The 21737-nt window shown below is 37.3% G+C and overlaps 1 protein-coding gene across 2 annotated transcripts in view; it reads left to right on the top strand.

The window, feature by feature from the left end:
• The first annotated feature begins 20100 nt into the window (after positions 1 to 20100).
• The window catches only part of COBLL1 (cordon-bleu WH2 repeat protein-like 1), a 140277-nt gene continuing 138640 nt past the window's right edge, over positions 20101 to 21737 (top strand). For both annotated transcript variants that reach the window (XM_012729345.1, XM_012729353.1), the window contains exon 1: positions 20101 to 20157. In XM_012729345.1, coding sequence (XP_012584799.1) covers positions 20135 to 20157 — 23 coding nt within the window. In that variant the 5' untranslated portion in view covers positions 20101 to 20134. The remainder of the gene's footprint in view (positions 20158 to 21737) is intronic.

Raw genomic sequence — 21737 nt, forward strand, 5'->3', positions numbered from 1 at the left:
AACAAGAAAAATAAACTAGTTGTTGTATGAATTGAAAAAGATCTCCATTTGTATACTATAGGAATGAATAAATTTCACTTATTTATTGTGAGACTAAAAATGTATATATTCATTAAATATTCACAAAACCAAACACACATTTTTTCAATGACTTACAGCAACATCTCAGAGATATCTCAACACTAAGGAAAATTTATCCCAAAATATTCTTAAAACACACATAATCCTAGATTTAATTTTTAAAATCCCTTATTACCCATAGATTGTACACATTCTCAAATGTACTTTCATTTACACTGACATTTTTATCTAAATTAAGATTAGCGAATATAGCTAACCTTTGAAAAACTCTAATTAAAATTTGTCACCTTGAGTTACACAGAAGTTCTGTAAGCGCTACTTGAGTTATAATCAACATTTTTCCACATGGTGTGTTTTCATTAACATGAAGTTTGAAATGTTTTCTACTTCCCTTGCAATTTTTCTTCCCCCTATCCCATGAACAACTTAGAAGTGTGAGCTTCAAAATACTTAAGATTTTTAAAAAATATATTGTTACTCATTTTTAGTTTGCTCCCCTTGCAGTTGAAGAATACTATGAATATAAACCTTTTAAATATACTGAAATTCATTTTTTATAAGTGAGTTTATATAAAGCTTATGGTCCATATTGGTGAACATGTGCATTCTGCAGTTGTTGGACATATTAAGTCAAATATGTCTTAGTGGTTTGTAGAGTTCTACAGATTATCTATTTCTCTACTTATATTCTTGCTTAGTTAATTATAAGTAAACGTAGTATATCTCCCTCATTTTGTCCTAATCAAATTCTTATAGATACCAGATACTTGTTTGTTTTTTAAACATGAGTGGGAGAAGCAATATAAAAAAACAATACTAATTTTAGGAGTTTAGATAAAAAGAACTAAGCAATGATTCACACACATTTTGAAAAAATGGAATTTTGGTTTTGTGGTTTGGTTTTTTGGTAAGAAGCAAGCAGCTGCTGTCGTGTTTCTTAACTTAAAAAAAAAAACCCTCTACAACCAAAGACATCAAAGAGAGACACCCTTGCATTCTCAGCCAAACCTCTCCCAGTTTAAAACCAGCCAAATCATGTCAAGTTGAAAAAGAGTTAAAAAGGAGGGTGGAAACAGCTGTAGACAATCAGAGAACTGAGTACCAAATTTCTCAAGCTTTTTTCTCTCTTCAGTCCAAAGCAAGCAATAGTGGACCCTCCCTTTCTCTGCCATGTCAAAAATAAGCACATCCTGTTTGATCATTCTCTGTGCTTAATGAAAGATTGGCTGAATCATACTAATTTCATGAGCTCCCTACTTTGAGCTCATGAGTGACATGGTAGTCAGGTGATGAATTAATCTTGCTGCTCCATATATTAACTTAAAATGATTCTGTATCTTTCAGTAAATGTTCAGCTTTTCAGATACCTGTTTACACTGTGGTCTCTGGCCCTATAGGGGTTTAGGTTAATTCATGGAGGGAAAAAGGATAATGGTGCCAGAGATCCAAGTAAGTGCTGTCTTCCGGATGCTGCTGGGCAGGGCTGATCCCTGTACTTGTTACTACTATGATGCAACAGTATTCTTACTGCATTTGAGACATCCTTATATACTTTATCCTGACTCCAGGCCAATGTGTATTATCCCCCTGGCTTTCTCAACACCTTCTAAGAATTTCTGGCCAGGGAAGACTGCATGTAGGCAGGAGCACAGTGCTTGGCTCACTTGTCTTACCAGTCCTATTCACTAAAGCCACACCACTGCACCGATGGTTTATTTCCAAGCTTAGTGGTGTAAGTGTGCAGGCTATGGTTTACTGTTCCAGGCTATCTAATACTTTTCTGTGCTCTCTACCTTTGTAAAAGGGAATATGAGGACACACAGACCTAACTATCTCCTTCTGCCAATTTTATTTCCCTTTTATCTACACTACACTAAGACTGGAAAAATGAAACTTTCTACTTTCTTTTCTTTTCTGGCAAGCCCTTTTATTCATAAAAAGTACCTAACCTGGCCCTCCCTGGTGGTGCAGTGGGTTAAAGAACAACACTGGGAAGCTAGAGCTACTTCCGCATGAGTTCGATCCCTGCCTGCCCCAGAGGTGACCACATGGCACGGCAGACCTCTCCTGACCCGCCCGCTGCTCCCCTCAGCAGTGTACTTCATCAGTCGACCTATTCTGCTACTATGCTGTCTCTGGTGAATCCTCTCTCTGGCCTGTACCCCAGTTCTGTATGCACAAATAAATAAATCTTTAAAAAAAAAAAAAAGTACCTAACCTGTTGGCTTAGTGTTAATGGTAAGTATCATGTTTCTCTTCTCAGTGGAAGAAACCCATGATCTGCGCATTTCATGCATAATGCTCCAAATGAAAGCTGTTGCATCACCAGGATCTAGAAATGACTAAGCATGAAGATACTGGGGAATCTGGTTTGAGTCAGACAAACTCTATCTTGTCTCTAGCTGCCAGGCTGAAACTTCTAAGTGAAAATTAAATAACTTGATTCAGCAATTTGGTGACTATAAAGAAACAAGAGGCATCTGCTAAGAGACCCCCACTCCGTAGTCTTCAGTCTGGAGACTTCCACCCACCAATTATGGACAGATAGAGAATTTAAGAACTGCCCTCCCTGGTGGAGCAAGGGTTAAAGCACAGCACTGTGAAACTATCACAGCCACTGCAGCATGAACTCAATCCCTGGCCAGGGAGGTGATCCAAATGGCAAGGCAGACCTCTCCTCTCCTGTTTACCCACTGCTCCCCTCAACAGTGTATTTCACTTTGTCTGCCTGTTCTGCTCCCTACTCTGTCTTTGATGAATCCTCTCACCCCCTGCACCTCTGGCCTGCATCCCAGTTCTGTATGCATAAATAAATAAATATTAAAAAAAAAAAGAATTTAAGAACTAACTCAAAAGCTTTCATAACAAAAAGACTTAAAACCTGACCACTTCTCTTCTTAATTTTTAAAACTCCCCAAGCCCTGACTCAGAAGGAACACTCCTTGGCACTGTCCCTTGGTCATGCACTGGGATCATGATTCTTCTCCAATAAACACCTTACTGGTTATGTTATCATCTGATTATTTTACTTGGGTCAATACTACACTGGTATATTATATTAAACATAATGTTTCTGTTACAGGTGTTTAGAAATTTCCAGTGTCTGGGAACACACTTGCTTTTTAAATCAGGGTAAAAATATTTAAGGAGGTGACCATACAGTTGATTCTTTTCCTCTTAAAACACATAGTTATGAACTATAAAAACATATATGTACATATATATCAATTTGTCTTGAATAGTCACATTATATATGTAAAAACACATTGCAAGAAAATTTACATTTCTTTAATTTGAATGAATTAATTTGCATCTCAGTCAACCTACTGAGCACACCTGGAAGGAAGCCCATCACCACCCAATTGTTTGGTTACCGGAGCCATCTCCCATTACTTGGAACAGAACACATGACTTGAGCAACCCAAGAAAATTAGGAAAGTCCCATTCTTTGCTCAGTGTAGTTCATGTAGCTTCTTTCTGTTCAGGTTCCTTCAGCTCTAGAGGACAGTGACTCCTTCATGTGAGTCAGGTGACAGACTCCCCAAATCTAACCAGGCACTCTGGAAGTGCTAATGATGGACCAATGTAAAAGGTAATGAGAGTCTCTGCCCTTTGGGGGCTTTTCTATGAGTCAAGGAGGTGTAAATTAAAGAAGGGCATAGACATAAAATATAATATCCTTAAAATTTTACTATGGCCCATGTCCAATGATTTCCAAAGCACAGTCATTTTATCACCTTATAGAATATGATGTCAAAAAAAACCAAAACAAAACATAATCTTTGCAGCCAATAGAGTATGAGACATGGAAAGACTTTGTGGGTCTGTCCCCTGGCTCACACTGAAGAACCACTCTCCTCTATAATTTCAGTCACCAGAGCAGAAGGAAGCTTCAGGAACAACGTCAAGGAAAGCAATCAGAGGTGGGCCCTTTCTTAATTTCCTTGGGTTACTCAAGCCATGTGTTCTGCACCAAATAATGGAAGATGGCCCAGGATAACCCAGCAATTGGGGGGTGATGGGTTTCCCTCCAGAAGTGCTGGGAAAATTTAGCAAAGGTTCAGTTTAATTCATAAACATTAAAGAAATATAAAATTTCCTGCAATTCTTATCAGCTATACAAGTGAATTAAGATATACTCTGTTTCCAGGTAAGTATGACACTTTAAACAAGTATGGTTTGATAAGTGCTATGCATTTATCCATAAATTCCACAAATTAAAAAGACTATCTTTTGACATCTTTATGTTTTAATAGAGATTAAATTCCAGGCCTTCCATGGCTGAAGGAAACTGGAATGAAACTAATGGAAAGAGATTGAGGAGAGAAAAATATGGGAAGGGATGACTTCTTAGAAGAATTGAATTATCTTTTTGTGTCTTTTAAAAGATGAACTACTTATTTATTAAAAACTTGGAAAAGAAGAAATGGCAAGATTTGGGATCTTAGAGGAACAGGAGATTTCAGAGTGAATTAAACTTATCAGAGAGTAATCAAATTCTAGTGTTATTGGCTTAATTTACACTTATTTTTAAATAGATGTATAACATTTAATAACAACAGCAACAACAACAACAAAAAAACCCTGAGGTAATAAGGAACATCAAGTCAACTGATGTAAAAGACAATTTCCCAATGGTACTAGCTAGTTTTGCTTCATTTATTTTTTTTAATTATGTGCTCTTTATATAAGCCAGCCCAAATATATAATTAACCAGTACTAAGAAATAAAAATTATCTAAATTCTAATTTACCACCTCATGCTGTTTCTTGTTCTTGTTGTTGTTACAAGATAGAATCTTTTAAAATGAGCTTAGACCCTAGTAAAGTATTTAAAGGTTGCAGGTATGCTTACATGATATCTAGTCTATGTAAATATATGTGGTAAATATTAGGCACTTGGTTTGAACTCAATACAAACTTCAGGGGTTTTGTCCTTCAAGAAGTTAGCAAATAAACATGTATAATTTTATGGGGGAGATTATTATCCCAGACTACAGTTAAAGTTATACCAGGTTTAACCTTTGGCTATATTAGAGTCATTTGTGGAATAAGCATTTTCATAACCAGTAGACAAACAAAAAACTGGTTGTCTTGGTTACACATGATATTCATCAGAATTTTCTTGTTTTCTTCCTATGACTTTCTACATTCTGAGTCACAATTATTCTTAATTATGTTAAATACCAGTAATCATAGAGAAACACCAATGAGTAGTGGCATGACAGTGATTCATTTTCATGTGTACCTTGCATACAGCAAGATTCTTTTGGTGAAGGGAAATGTTTAAGGTGGCAGGAACAGCATATTAAACTTTAGAATCAGAAGCACCTGCCTGAAGTCATTGCCAGCTTGACCTGGCTTTTTAAATTATGTTGAATCTTGGGCACTAGATAGTTTTACATGTTTAGTAAGCATTGACAGTAAATATAAATTATATTTGTACAACTTTGTTCTCTCTAGTAGATAAGTACTAATTTACAGCAGTATAACATGAAAAAAAGTTTATTAGAACCTCTGTCAAAGATCAAAAACTCCTGTCTCATATGTATATAAAGAGGTTGTACAGTATATTCATGTATGTATTTATGTTGGCTATTACATTTTTAAATGAGAAAGAAAAGTAATGTTAAACAGTTCATTGATAGCAATAATCAAAACAAAATGCAAAATTACATTTAAAAGATAAAGAAGGGGCCCTCCTTGGTGGCGCAGCGGGTTAAAAGCACAGCATTAAGAAGCTAAAAACACTTCTGCATGAGTTCGATTCCCGCCTGCCCCAGAGGCGACCACATGGCGTGGCAGACCTCTCCTGACCCGCCCACTGCTCCCCTCAGCAGTGTACTTCATCGATCTGCCTGTTCTGTACCCCACTCTGTCTCTGGTGAAGCCCTTCGCCGCCCCTGAGCCTCTGGCCTGTACCCCAGTTCTGTATGTACAAATAAATAAATCTTTAAAAAAAAAAAGATAAAGAAGGTATTTACATGATTTTTGTTTGTTTTAGGAAGAAATTTTTAAGTAAAGCTACAAAATAACACATTTTACTATAATTATATGGCTCCACTGTTTAGACCATTGGATGGAAGATGAGGTAAGTCTTCATAACAAAAGTCCAGCAAACCCTACCTTTGTATGTAGTAGAAAAGGACTAGGCCTATTTCCAATAAAGATTAATAGTTGGAAATAATTCACTATAAATAGATAACCTTTCTGAAATTTTTCCTTAAATTTACACCACAGTGAAGGTATAGTATAGATAGAATTAAAAAAAAGACAGCTTGAGCATTTATTTGAGGACATTAAGCCCAAAATAATACAAAAAGATAAATTATTTAATAAAAAGTTGGAAGAGAAGAAATACTATTTACTACCATTTTGTATGATTCACAGCTTCCTTTACTTGAATATCTTATGTAAAGGCAATCAAGGATATTTGATTAAAATGTATTTGGATAAATGTGGGACAGAAATGAAAAGGATTAGTGAAAGGTGTCCTGTAATTGTCATGAGCCATGGCTGTCCTTTCTTGGATGTGAATGCTCTGAGTCAGTATTACTACTTATATAGAAAATCAGTAGTATCATCTAAGAAGAGTCTATTACAGAATAGTATTATGAAATGCTTTGAATAATAGTGATTAGAATTTTCCTTATAAGTAAAATGTAACTAATAAAATTAATAGTACTGTGTCTGACTAAATGTCTATTAAGAGCCTCATACTTACTAAGACTTAAGTGTATAATAGCTATTATTTTCCTGACTTCTTAACAGAAAACAGGTGAAAAAATGACTGCAAAGAAATAAACTTAGAATATTTCATGTTGTTAGCATCTCATTTTCCTCTGTGCTGACTGGTGTTACCTATTATAATTCATTATGCATTAGTATTGTTTGGGGTTGCATTAGAGTTTTCTATTTCCACATGAAATTCTTTCAAGTGCCAAATTGGAATTTCTTTCCTGAGAGTACTTTCTGAGGACCTCCACAATCTGCAAACAGTGATCCAGAAAAGGAAGACTACTTGGAATTTCTTAAAGGAATCCCAACTTGCAAAACTGTTTGGACTAAAATGGAAATGTATTAAATGAAAATTCTCCATTATTTTTCCAGATTTTCAAATGGGATGAAGCAGTGATTTTTAAGAGATAAGATTTTTGTGGATTTTTTTCTGCTAAAAAATTGTTCCCTCTGTGTGTCATATATATATATAATTTGAGTAAGAAACTAATACACATACCTGCTACTGCCTGTCTTAACCTAAAGTTCATTTCAATTTCAAGAGAGACAATCTTTGTAGCATCTACAAGGCTAGTTTTGAATATCTTGCAGTACAACAATTATGAGCTGTGCCTCTGGGGGTTAGCTTTAGAGCTGTTTGCTTAGGAGGCAGTCAGCAACAATCCAAAAATGAGAGGTGAAATGGGAGTGATAAAGTAGGATGAGACTTAGAGAAAAAATAACCCAAAGAGTGTGAGATTCAAAACATTATAAGCCACATCAATTTCAATTTCAAAGCATTTAAAAAAAATACCTTTCTCTTCATTTCAACCAAATGCTAAAAATTCATTGAAGTAACCTAACCTCCAACTTTGCCTTATCTACTTTCTAAACATTAGAGTACACAGGTGAATGGGGCATCATTTCACTTTCTCCCTAAAAGCCCACTTTAGGAAGCGAACAGCGTCCTTTCATCCTTTCTTGAAAGTATGTAAAACTCCCTAGGCTATCTCTTAAATATTCCCTGTTACACAATTGAAAAATGATCATTTATGAAATAAACTTGGCCTTCAACAAAATATACATATCCCACCTTTGAGTTAAAAGTCCACCCTGAGTTTCAACAACATTTCATTCATTTTCCTAATAACAGATGCCCCTTTAGGCTGGGTTCACATAGTCTTTGAAAAAGCCAAGCTGTTCCCACAGTCAAGAATGTTCCTGTATCTGCACTTTCTCTCTCCAATTTGACATCTATTGATGCCTCTCTCTCCTTAACAAAGCCTTCTGCAGATTTCTTCCAACTCAAAATTTTTGAAGTACTTGCTTTGCTATGCTAGTGGCGGTACTTGCGTGCTCTGTTGTTGCACATATATGTGTCTCATCATGCCCATGAGAAGAAGCAAGTTGCTAGAAGGAAGGAACCTGATTTCCTACTTTCTTTATTTTACATTGTTAATGAAGTAAACATATGACGCACCCCACACACACTGAAGCACTAGGGATATTTGCCAATCTTAAGGGGTTCTCTCTGCAGCCAGGAATCTCACAATCATCTAGTATATTCCCCAATTTCTGTTTCCATAGAGACGAATGAGGGGCAGTAAAAGATATTTCTTGACTACTATTTAACTCAGAATTTCTCATATTTTGAGGAGTACATTACAATTGGGCTGGAGGGTCAGGGTAGAAGATGATGAGAAGAATAGGAAATGATATTTTAATGTGTATGCTAAATGATTAATTATGCTGCTTAAGCAGGTATCAAATCTGTCAGTGATAAAGACCATATACTAGAAATGTCACAGAATTATTAAATTACATGATATCAAGTCAAAATATTAAATTAAATAATATTAATTATTAAATTGCATAGTGACCTGCTTTATATATTTCTCTTAATGTCTCCTTTAAGCAACATAGTGTTGCAATACCTATTATTTACATAATAAATTGTAAGTACTAAATTGTATTTAAATATTTGCTCTCCTTTGCTGCTTCATCTGGTATTTGGATGAGGTATCTTTTTTTACCTCCCTGAGTGTCAGAATGGAGATTCAAATAGTGACATACTCAGGATTTTTGCCAACATTACACTTAAATCTTGACATTATTTTTGACATAAATAATTATAGCAGGTACTATCAAATACCAAATTGTATATTTTGCTTAGTCTGGATATTAATTTAGTTAATTCATTAATACCTTTACTACATAAGTCGTAAATGTGAATATTAGTATGAATTAATGTATTAATGTTAATAAATAATAGATGTATAAATACAAAATGACAAATAATGCTTTTAAAGTACTAAAGTGATAAAGTTAATGTGTAAAAAAGTGAATGTTAAATAAAACTAAATTTGTAATACTAATAACATAACTAGAGTTATAAGACTCTGCCAATATTCCCATTTACCACCCAGCTATGATTTCAACAACATCTCAATCTACCTACATTAAGAAACCGACCCCACAAAAAAATATGACATTAATCTGAATGTGTAATTATTTATGAAGACAAATAATATGACAAAAATAAATAGCATTTTGATGTATTCTTTCAAAAACGAGTTATCCAGTTATTCTTTCTCAAAGAATTTCAAAATACTTAACTGATTTAGAGCTATATGTTTTATATTATACACACACACATATATACACACACACATATATATATATATATATACATCATTCTTCATTTTGTACAATTTTCCTCTTGGTTGTAATCCCTGTGTACTTCCCACTACCACTTCACCCATGTGCCATTACCATAGTCCTATGTGTACTTCCATTTTAGGGATTAAAAGATTTAAGTAATCTCTATCTTATACTTTTCTTATAAAATAGTATTTATTGATGACATCACCTGATATTATTCATTTTTAAGAGAAATCTTAAGAACATTCCAGACAATATTTACTCATTAATTATTTCTATAGTGACTTTAATACCTTTTATGAGTTATTATTAATTAAAATGACTTTAAGTAAGGTTATATTTCTTATGTAATTTAAAATAATTCTTGGTATGAAGGTAGGCAAATGCACTTCACTAAAATGTTGGAGATTTAAGCATTACTATTCTATCAATTTGTGTATCCTTGGGGTAAGGCTATAATAAATTTAAGCTGCATTTTACTCATCCTTAAAATAAGAATAATTAGGCCTTCTCTTTACATTAACAGTATGTCCCAAGAATTAATTGCATCTTTAAAATATATGGACCTCTTTACCACCTTATAAGCAAATATAACAACTACTGAACATGTTACACTAAGGAGTAATTTTCTCTTTCTTTATATCTTGCTGGAAGGTACCTTGTATAGTAGTTTGTCATCATAATAAAATCTATTTTAAAGCTCTTTTATTTTTATGTTTTCTTATTTTTTATTTTAAAGAGTGCTTTAATAAAAGAAAGTTATAATATGGGATTAACTATAATTACTATGCTAGCTAAGTAACAAAACCCTCAAAAACAAAGATCTTTAGGTTTGGATGGAATTTAAACCATTGGTCTAACATCTTACTTAGTGTAGGTATCATTTTTCTAGTCTGTCTGATAAAATAACTTCTGAGCCAAATTTAATCTTTCCCAAGGACCACTTTAGAAAGCAATGATTTTATTTTTTAAAAATTTGGAAATAAGCATGCAGTGGAGACCAACAAACTTAAATATTAGTTATTAAAACAATCTTACTTTTGGCAAAATTGACAGGAAGAAAAGACACAAATAAATGCATTATACATGAAAATGCAACGTAATGGTACTAAAACAAGTAGGCTACCAACTTTATGACAATAATCTTGAAAATACACATGGAATGATTAAATAAGGAATTTAAGTGGAAAAGCTACACTTACTCAAAGACAGATGGAGAAGTCTATGGGCTTCAGGCCACTGTGGCATCACTGGGTAAGATCAACTTAAGAATAAGTGCCTGTGTTTTCATAAACCCCCTAACTGGCCTCCCTATCTGCCTCTCTGGAAATTAGGAAAGTATATACTAGTACTTGGTGCTAACATCTTGGATTTTTTTAAGTTATATACAGAAATGAATAAAGGTATCTTGTGATGATAAACAAAATATAAGAGGCCATTTGAAACACCTACTTGAGATCAGAATAACACTAAGATCCCAAATGAATCTATTAATAGCTAAGATTCACTATACTTAAAAATGAGTTTAATTATTGACTAGAAGTACTTAGAAAACACACCTTGAGGAACAATTGTTATGCAGCTCTGGTTAACAATGATGACCAACGGGGATACTTACTTTAAGCAGAAATAAAACTTGAGCTTTAAATGTTAGCACTATTCAGATTTTAAGAGAATAAGGTAATGCAGAGCTTGGTATAGTGTATAGATTCAAAGGTTTCCATTTTAAATAATAAATTTTTTCATTTTCTTATACAATTATGATTATAAAACATGATTATTTTACTTTTCTAAAACATGCTAGCTTATAACCTAATCCTTTGAAGGTATGATCTGTACATTCTTTATTTGTTCAGATTCATGCATCAGTGTATATAGTAGCTGCATGTCTTTTGAAAATAATTATAAATCTTTGAGTAGGCTTCCAAATAAAATACAGTAACCCTAGCTAAATTTCAGTTTCAAATAAGTGTCAAAATCTATTTAGTATAAGTAAATATTACAAAGTTATAATGATACCAAAATTATTTATTGTTTGCATGACATTCAAATTTAACTGGGAATTCTTATTTACTAAGTCTGATAATCCTACTTATAAGCCTCAATTTTCTAATAAAAATAATAAGTGGTTTGAACACAATGAGATACCACCTCACCTCAGTGAGAATAGCACATCTTTAAACAACTAGCAACAACAAATGTTGGCGAGGATGTGGAGAAAAAGGAACTCTCCTGCACTACTGGTGGGAATGTAAGCTAGAACAACCACTGGGGAAAACTGTTTGGAGGTTCCTTAAACTGCTGAAAATAGAGCTTCCATATGACCCAGCAATCCCACTCCTAGGCACCTACCCAAAAGACACAAAAACACTGATTCAAAAAGATACTTGTACCCCCATGTTTATTGCTGCTTTATTTACAGTTGGAAAGACATGGAAATGGCCCAAATGCCCAAAAGTGAATGACTGGATTAAAAAGATGTGCTACATATACACAATGGAATATTACTCAGCAACCAAAAAAACACACATGGCTTTTGCAGCAACATGGATGGAGCTGGAAAAGATCATGCTTAGTGAAATAAGCCAGAAATAAAGGAAAAATACCAGATGGTTTCACTCATAGCAGGAATATAATGGGCCAGGCGAGAAAATAACACTAATAATGAACAGCTATATACCAGAGACATTTTATGGGGTGGAGTGGGGAACAGGATCAAAAAACAGTGGGGAAGAAGGAAATGCACTGGACTATGGTGACGGCACATGGGTGATTTGGTGATGGGAAGCCCATGGGATTACAACTGAGATGGAAAAAGGCACAAAATGATGTAAAAATAACTATTATATTATAAAAAAAATAATAATGAATGGTTTGAGTTGATGATCTCTAAAATCTTTGTCAGTTTAATGTTGTATAATCCTTAGCTGTTATATTTTATTTTATAGATTACAAGAATTATGTATATATATATTCAAAATGCAAACCTTGTAACATAAAATATCACTCAAACTTATTGCTATCTTAGTAATGGAAGAAATGAAAATTACAAAATTATTTTTCAAATTTTCCTTTAGATATGGGATCATAAGATCATACTAATGAAACTACTATAATTTAAAAATTATTAGTGTCACTGAATTGACTTGATTTTGAAGTATAAAGACATGCTAACATTGAAATAACAAGGTGATTATTTTTCTTTGCTACACTTTTTTTTTTTCTTTGCTACACTTTTATAGCCAATGTCAATTGAAGCATAGATCTCACTTATAGAAGAATTATGCCGCTAGTATATTCCATGAACTTCTTAAATTCTTCAACTTCCTCTCACATTGTAAAAAGAAAAAATGCTGAGGTGAGATATTTCAGAAAGGACTGGAAAGGAGTTCTTAAGTGTTGAAATAATGTTAGCAATAGCTCAGCTTATACTATAGCATTGACAGATTGCAGACTTTATAACATACATAAGAATCATGCCTGGAGCTATGAGGCAATATTTAATCCTAATTAAAATATATAGAGAACAAACTAGCCTTCTCAAACAAACTGCCAGATGTGAGCTTATATTTTAGTAACATCCCAGAGAAAAGGTCACTGATTGTTATAAATGGTCCACCTGGTCAGAGAATTCAGAGGTTAAAACTTTATGCTGTATATTGTTTCCTTTAATACCCTTAGAAAGAACATCTTAAACCTTCTTTCATGTATTTATTCCAAAGAAAATTATACATTTACTTAGTATATTCCCAAATCTTTGTATGAAAAGATTTGTTCTTTTTTGACCACTCATTCACTTTATTATAACAGAAAAGTGCAGATCTATGAAATATATGGCAGTATTCCTGACATTTACATAGCAGCTCCTGCAAGTATGCACTCAAATATATATATATATATATATATATATATATAGGAAAATGAACTTCCTCAAGTAATCTTATCTTTTGTGTACCTACATGTCTTGTGATGTCTGATAAAACACTGTAAGCGTTTAAGAAAATTATCAGCCATTTTGATCTGCATAGCTCTTTTTGTACTATTTTAATTACAGACTGCTCAGATTAGAGTTACCTGAATGCCCTCCATGTAGCCCAGATTCTGCTGCATATTAAGTAGGTGTTATTTTTCCCATTACAAGAATAATTTTGAAAAGCAAAACACTCAAAAGTTGACACACACATCTATAGTTTATAATTCTTTCACTTTTCTGTTTTCCTATCACATCTTTCCACTTTTACCCCGTCATCTATGGAAAAGAACTAAAATAGCAAATAACTAATATTCAAATAAAAAGAGATACCTGTTAGGTGCTTGATACATTAATTTCTATACACTAAATGAACTTGTAATGTGCTCTTTCCATCATAATATAAGCATTCAAAATACAACTATCTATTCATGCTTAATGAAATAATCCAGAAAGAAAAAGAAAAAATACCAGATTGTTTCACTCATAGCAGAAGTGTAAGGGACCAGAAAAAAAAAACAAAACACATAATTGTGGCCCTCCCTGGTGGTGCAGTGGGTTAAAACACAGCACCTAGAGCTAAAGACACTTCCGCATGAGTTCCATTCCCGACTGCCTCAGAGGTGACCACATGGCGTGGCAGACCTCTCCTGACCCGCCCGCTGTTCCCCTTAGCAGTGTACTTCGTCGATCTGCCTGTTCTGCTCCCCACTCTGTCTCTGGTGAAGCCTCTTGTCACCCCTGAGCCTCTGACCTGTGCCCCAGTTCTGTATGCACAAATAAATAAATCTTAAAAAAAAACCACATAATTGTAATAAAGTAAAAACAAAAATCAACTAATAACTATAAGCCAGAAACATTCTGTAGGGTTATGAGCCCATAGGACTGTGGTGATGGCACATGGGTGAAGTGGTGGTGGGAAGTCCAGGGGGATTGCAACTGAGATGAAAAATTTACAAAATGAAGAATGATGTAAAATATATATTATATATATTTAATAAAAGATGAAAAAACCAAAATATAGCTATATTGTGAGTTATTTTACCTCTGTTTTTTATGTTTTCAGATATTTTTTTCCTTGTAAATAGAGGGTAATAATCCTATGCAATTAATTCAGCTGCAAATCCCTACAATGATGGACCTGGATAGAAATACAGAAGGGTAAATTCAATTTAATCTTATTCTGTACATTTTCCGTGGTCTCTTGGGAAATTTTATGATCCCACAGTAGAACATATATATATCTCACTATATATATATGTGTGTGTGTGTGTGTGTGTGTGTGCCCATTCATATATTTCTCATATTATAGTACATTTTCTCTTGATTTGAACAAGGATGCTGACTCCAGAATGTATCAGAATTTCTAGTCATTCTTGAATTTCTATTTTGCCTCTCTCACCTTTATATTCCTTGCATGAAACAGGAAACAACCAGGATCTTAAAGTTCCCCAGAATTAGCTTGTCCTTTGGAACATGGCAGGTTTATGTAGCCTGGAACATCAGGGCTAACCTACAATTTGGAAATAAGAAAAGATGTTCAACATGCTATTTATACAATGACATTAGTTTGTTGAGGAATAACATAAGAAATGTGCTATTCTTCCAGAAAATATCTGCAATGTTATTATATACAAAATAAAAGTCAAAAGGAATAATACTTGATTCTAGTTTAACCACCACTGTGTAGAGAATCCAGGTAAGTCATTTGCTTCTGTTTCTAAACCATAAGTAGGGATTTGAGTGTCTATTTCAGCAAGCTCTTAAAGGGCTTAAACTGGATTCAGGAAATGAAAGTACTTTGCAAGCACTTGTTATTAATAGTCCATATATATAACACAATCAATGTGAGTATGCAATGTACATGTAAAGAAAAAAAAAACTCAGAAATCATTGCATATTTACAGACATAAGGAAATGGAAGCTTCCACTTTTGAGTGGTTTGAGTAAAGTCATCATAGAGCAAACAGCCAGAGTTCTCAAATTGGAGTAAGGTGAATTCTACTGTATAGTTTGTGCCTTGACCAGGACATTGGTGGCTCCCATGTGTAACATTCTTTATGAAAATAATCTCCATTACCCTCGTTTACTTTATCTTCATCTTCATGGGCTGCTTTTTTTTTTGGCCAGGAACCATAACTCTCCTATATTACTCAGTAAGCAGCCCAGCCAGGGATGTTGAACCCAAAGCTGTCTGGCTCCAGAGCCTGAGCTCTTAACTGCGGTGGTACTTAGTTAACCACACACATGCTAAATCTCCCAGGTGAAAAGGCTGAGGAGGGAGGGGAACCCTAACAGAGTGAAATCTGCTGCTATTTGTTAATTATATGCCTGGAAAGCTAGAGTCAGTGATCTTCTTGCCTTAAAGTTACACATTTTGAGACACATGGAAAATGACAAGTATTGAGAGTTTATCAAATTCTTTAAAACATTTAAAGAGATTCTTCTCTCTTTTTTTTTTTAATTTTTTAAAGATTTTATTTATTTATTCATACAGAACTGGGGTACAGGCCAGAGATGTGGAGGGTGAGAGGATTCACCAGAGACAGAGTGGGGAGCAGAACAAGCAGATCGACAAGTACACTGCTGAGGGGAGCAGTGGGCGGGTCAGAAGAGGTCTGCCACGCCATGTGGCTCTCCTCGGGGCAGACTGGAATTGAACTCATGCGGAAGTGGCTTAAGCTTCTTAGTGCAGTACTTTAACCTGCTGTGCCACCAGGGAGGGCCCGAGATTCTTCTCTTTTTAAAGGATTTTTTTTCAATAGCACTTATGATTGTATAAAATCATACTTAAATATTAAAAAGATTGTCATTGTTCCAGGAAGTTTGGAAAATATTCAGATATACCCCAATTCTATTTTCCAACAATTTTTGCATTTCCCACTTTAATCAATTTACATCTTTCTCTGTTTGAATAAGCATAGACACATTTAAAATGTAAACCATTTTCTCTTTTAATATTTTTCAGCAGAGACCTGAAACCTAGGTTATCTTTCAAAGAGACAGATCTTTTAAAAGGATCAGTATTCTACCTTATAATTTTAAAACTACTCCCACCAGGTAACCATGCAGAGAATGTGTCCTCTCCCTCATAGGTTAAAATCACCTTCCATATGTGCCATTTTAAACAGACTATTGGCCCTTTTCATTGAAAAAGGCCTTCCCTACCTCAGTGTTTCAGATTCAGAATTCTCCAGAGGGAAGAATCCTAAAGATTCCTCACTCCTTTGCTCATTCCACAAATATTTGCTTAAAGCCTCTGGTGTTCTGGGCTATCTTTTCAGAGTACAAAGAATAAGACATGATCCATTCAGTTCAGCCCCACACCCCTGCTTTGGTTATTGTGTAAATGAATAACTGAAAGAAAGTGTCATAGGACCTGTTTAGAACTAATGGAATCTACTGGGGACTCAAGAAAGGGGAGGGCAAATTCTTATTGTGCTATCAAGAATATCTTCCAGAAGAGATAATTTCTAAGCAACTGCACTAGGTAGTGGGGATATGTAGAAAGACTTACCAAGAGAAACTGAGCAGAATTTGGACAATTTTATAATAGTTTACATTACTAGAAGAATAGTTTTCTACCATTATGTAAACACATTTATAGCAAATGTGATTACTATTTTGCTAATGAGCTATGCTACCAGCAGATTACAGAGGGGATAGTTTAGTACCAAACAAGAATACCAAGTATAGCCTGATTCTGGTATAATAGTCAAAAACTATTATACTAATGTAGGCTAGGTAATGCTGGGTAACAAAGCACTCCACTATTGTACTTAATCCAACATCAGTTTATTTTTTGCATATAGAATCAAGCATTTTAGGTCATGGGGCTCCCCCAGGGCATCTGGGGTCAGGGTGATAGTTTATCATTCCAGGATCTCCATCCTGTGCCATTTCCATCTTAATTCACACTTCCATGATTGCAGTGGCATGGAGAGAAGGCAGCATAGGAGTCAAGTACTGTCTCTTGAATGATTCCACCAGATGAAAAAACATTTATTTCTATGCTTTTACCTAATTTTTTACCAGGGCAGGTTACATCACCTATTTTTTTTTTAAAGATTTATTTACTTATGCATATAGAACTGGGGTAGCAGTGGGGAGCAGAACAGGCCCAATGACTAATGAGAAAGTATACCGCTGAGGGAAGCAATGAGCAGGCCAGGAGAGGTCTGCTTCACCATGTGGCTGGATCCAACTCATGCTCAAGTGGCTTTAGCTTTTCAGTGCTGTGCTTTAACCCATGTGCCACCAGGGAGGGCCCACATTACCTAATTTCAATGGGGTGGAGAATGTAATCCTCCCCTATGCCTCAAACCAGGAGGACAAAAAATAATTGTGAGTGTGAATGCCTTCAGTAGTTAAATGTTATATAAAAATATTTTATGTTTCAGATTAGCCTATGGAATCAATATTACTATGTCATATATTAAGGTTGAAACTAATTAAAATTTCATCTTCATCTTGTGATTGGAAGTTATGAAATTTAGTATCATTTTACTCAATGTTGTATCATTATGCAATCAATTGTAAATACTAGTCACTGCGGAGCAAAACTGAGTCATGATATAGTCTGGGTAAATACTGAAATCCAGACACATTTAAGCAAATTGATTTGTTAATATTAAGTGAAATATTAAAAAAATTGCTATATGGTTTCAGTATTATAGTAAAAATAAGCTACCTTTTCCTTTTTCATACGTAAAGATACACTAAAAGGAATACATTATGCACAGAAAGGAATAGATGTTAATGACTTCATAAAAGAGAGAAGTGATATATAACTTTGATATTTAGCAATATCCTTGGATGCTGCGATGCATAATTAAAGGTGCATATATACTCAAGTGTTGGTTCTAAATGTCAATTTTACTTTTACCACCTTCCAAATGTTATCAATAAGGTGAAGTACTAACAGGTTTGTGCCAATTAGCACAGAAGAGGCCTCCTTAAGAATGTCTTTACATCTAACTTCTCTAAAATAGTTTGCTGAAAGATTTTTTTTAAGTGTAGTTTAAAGTTAACTTAATTTCATGTCATCTTTCTAAAAGCAAGCTTTTGGGCCATTAAAACTGGCATGCATTTTATGATTGGCGCTTATGCCAATATAGGCAAGGTATGCAAAATACTCATTTATCAGGTATAGGTAAGAATATGTAAGGAGCTTGAAGGTGGGAACTAAACTGAAAACAAACACATAGCTGTGCCTATGATTCCTTTATTCCCGTAAAATTTCCAAGCGGCGAATCAAATCTATCATTCTATTCTGAGCTTAAGATACCAAATATGATACTGGCCAGTCCTCATGCCACAGGTGTTACAGGTTTTATTCCACCCCACCCCCACCCCTCCAATTCTTCTAAAGCCAGGGCGAGCATAAACCTGCCACCGATTAGAAAGCTCACAGCGTCACAGGTGCTCTTTGAACAGCTACTTTGGATCAGGTGGAAAAGAAAAGAACAACACTGGACGGCGAAGGTCAGACCGCGAGGGCAAGCCGCAGGCCCCGTTCTGCAAGGTTCTCTCCCCACTTCCGTGACTGCCCCGGTCCTCCCCTCCGGCCCCCGCCGGGCTGGTACCCTCCCTTCCTCCCCACCTGTTGGGCTGGGCGTGCGGGGCTCCCAGAAGGGACACCCTAGCGGTGAGAACCGGAGGGAACACCACCTGCGAGCTTCCTTTCGCGCTGGTTTCCGCCGCCAGACCCTAAAGCACTAAAGCCCTAAAGCCCTAGGGGGTAGTAAATTCCAGCTGCGTCCTGGCCCACTCCCGCCCCGTTCTCTCTCTCCGGCTCGCTGCCTCTCTCGCTCGGATGCCGCCGGCCTCGCCGCCACTTCTGGGTGGCAGTCCGGCGCAGGCGGCGGCAGGCTCCCGGGCTCCGGGCAGGGACATGGGGCAGGGTGAGTGAGCCTGCTTGGGAAGAGGCCCGGCGAGCCCCCGGCCGTGGTCCGGCTCGGCTGGGAGGTGCACGGCCCTGCCCGGTCGGGGACAGAGCTGCGCCTCGGAGTGGCTGTCGCTCTCTGCCCGTTCGCGTCCCGGCTTGAGAGCCGAGCCGAGAGTGCGCGGCCGGGGGAGGGAGGAGCAGGACAGGAAGCCGCGGGAAAGAACAGGCGAGCCACTGTCTCCTTTCGGAAAGAAAGTAGGAGCCTTGAACAAGAAAGGAGACTTTGGCCCTCCCAACTTTTCTCGGCGAAAAGTTGGCAGGGTGCGTCTAGTCGGCGCAAACTCGGCGGGAGGAGCCGGTGCGTGCGCGGCTGGCGCGGCAGCGGTGCCCGCGCGCCTTGCCCTTGTCCCGCTCTTCCTCCTTCCAGCCCCGGCAGCTCCGCTCCCTCCCCGAGAGGCGCCAAATGGCTACCCAGTAAACCCCACGGGGCGGGGGCTGCGGCGCCGCCTCCTGCCGCCCGAGCTCCGCGCGGCCGCTAGAACCCGCCGCGGCCGCGACCATACCACCCTGGGGCGGGAAGCCGGGGCCCGCAGGTGGAAACGCACCCGGGAGCGGGCGGGTCCAGGGCTGGGTGGCTCGGGCGGGCTCTTGACGCGCAGACAGCCCAGCTCGGGCCTCTGGAGGCGCAGGTCCCGCCCTGACCCGCCGGCCTCTCCCACTCCAGCAGTGACGCGCCGACTCGGAGCTGTAGCCCGCGCAGCGCCCCGTAGGGCGATGGACTGCAGAGCCCCGCGCGCGCAGGACACCCCGGCGGCACCCATGCCGCCCGCCGCCCCGGCAGGGTAAGCAGCCCGCGCAGCGCCGCGCCGCGCCGCGGTTCACCCGGGATCCCGCGGGCAGCGAGGCCTCAACCCGTTTACCTGGCTGGGGACTCTCTGCCCTGCCCGCGGCCTGACTCATTGGCCACCCCACACGCGGTGGAAGAGGTGGCTTCCTCCCGGCCTCCTCCGAAGCCGTCCGCGTTGGGGATTCTGCTCGTTTTTTATTATTTTCCTACTGGGGTTGTATTTATTTTCCTCAGTGGGTGAATGGCTGGTGAATGCCAAGAACTGGGTGAAAAATTGGGGCTAAAATGTATTAACAAAGAGCTCCTTGTTAGGACATTGGAGCAGCGGCGGACGATACCTGTAAGTGAGCTCCTGGGAAGGGAAAAAAGTTTCCGTGGCCAATGTCTGAGGTCCGGGCAGGTGGGCAAAGTCAAGGTGACTGTGAGGAAGGGGTTCGGGGCTAGCGGGCTAAGAGCGAAAGGAGGGTGTGCCAGCTGTCAGCCCGCATGACAGTTCCGGGAGCGGGCTGGAGCGCCTCTGATTGGGGGTGTGTGTGCCTGTGGCCAATTGCCGGTGCCAAAGCCAAGCGCAAAGCCAGAGTGCAAACAACGATACTTTTATTGTATCCTCACGTGTTTGGGGAGAGAAGGGGGGAAGGGGACTGTCACAAGGATGAGTTAATAGTAAATAAAATATGTCTTCCTGCCAGATACGCTAACAATCATTATGCTAAACATTTGAATAAATAGAACAGGTAATTCTGCAAAGGATGAGGAGAACCTGGAAATAACCTACATGTTAGTAACCAGTGAAGAGTTAATGGGTGCTGGATGAGCTTCTGAAAGTATGTAGTACAGTTTTTCCTCCTTAGTTTCTTTTCTCATCTATAATGTCCTTAAGAGATGAGCGTTCAGAAATTGAAACATTAAGGGAAAACCGACTTTGTAACTAATGAATGAGAGTTGTAGCTTTCTTGATGTAAAGTCATTTTCCCCTGGAACATGATAGGCGTTTCCTTACAAGCAAGTTACAGCATGTTTATTCATCAGAGACCATTTGAACATTGGCAGTTGTCTAGAGGAAATATGGAGAAGTCTCAAAGCAAAATGACTAATCTAAAAGATATTTAGTATAATTCTTAAGAAGAGGAAACATGTAGTGTATGAATTCTTTCATTTTGTTCCAATTAGCTATCTTCTTCCTTCTGCAAACAATCCCATTACTGTTGACTTCCGTTCCTATTCTTTTCCAGTTTCTTCATGGGTTAGATACTGTTGTATATACCATATATTCTCACATTAGGGTGTATGAGTAAAGAAATACTTTGGTAGAAAGAAACAGAACATAATAAAAACAAAGTTCTCTTAATGGAGATGCAAAAGATTTCAGTGTACCACAAAGTAAGATAGAATCCAATTGGTAGATTTGAAAATGAATTAAAGTAAGGTACCATTTTTAAAAATACAAAATATGCTTGCAGGTGATCAGAAATAATACTTTTTAATAAAATACACAGATGCGATTTTTTGATTCTGTGAAGAAAAGGAAAGATTTATACTGTGAAGCGCAACAGTAGTAAGATATTTGACGTTTTA

Source organism: Condylura cristata, unplaced genomic scaffold (genome assembly GCF_000260355.1).
Source record: "Condylura cristata isolate star-nosed mole 26May11 unplaced genomic scaffold, ConCri1.0 scaffold00002, whole genome shotgun sequence".
NCBI lineage: Eukaryota > Metazoa > Chordata > Mammalia > Eulipotyphla > Talpidae > Condylura > Condylura cristata.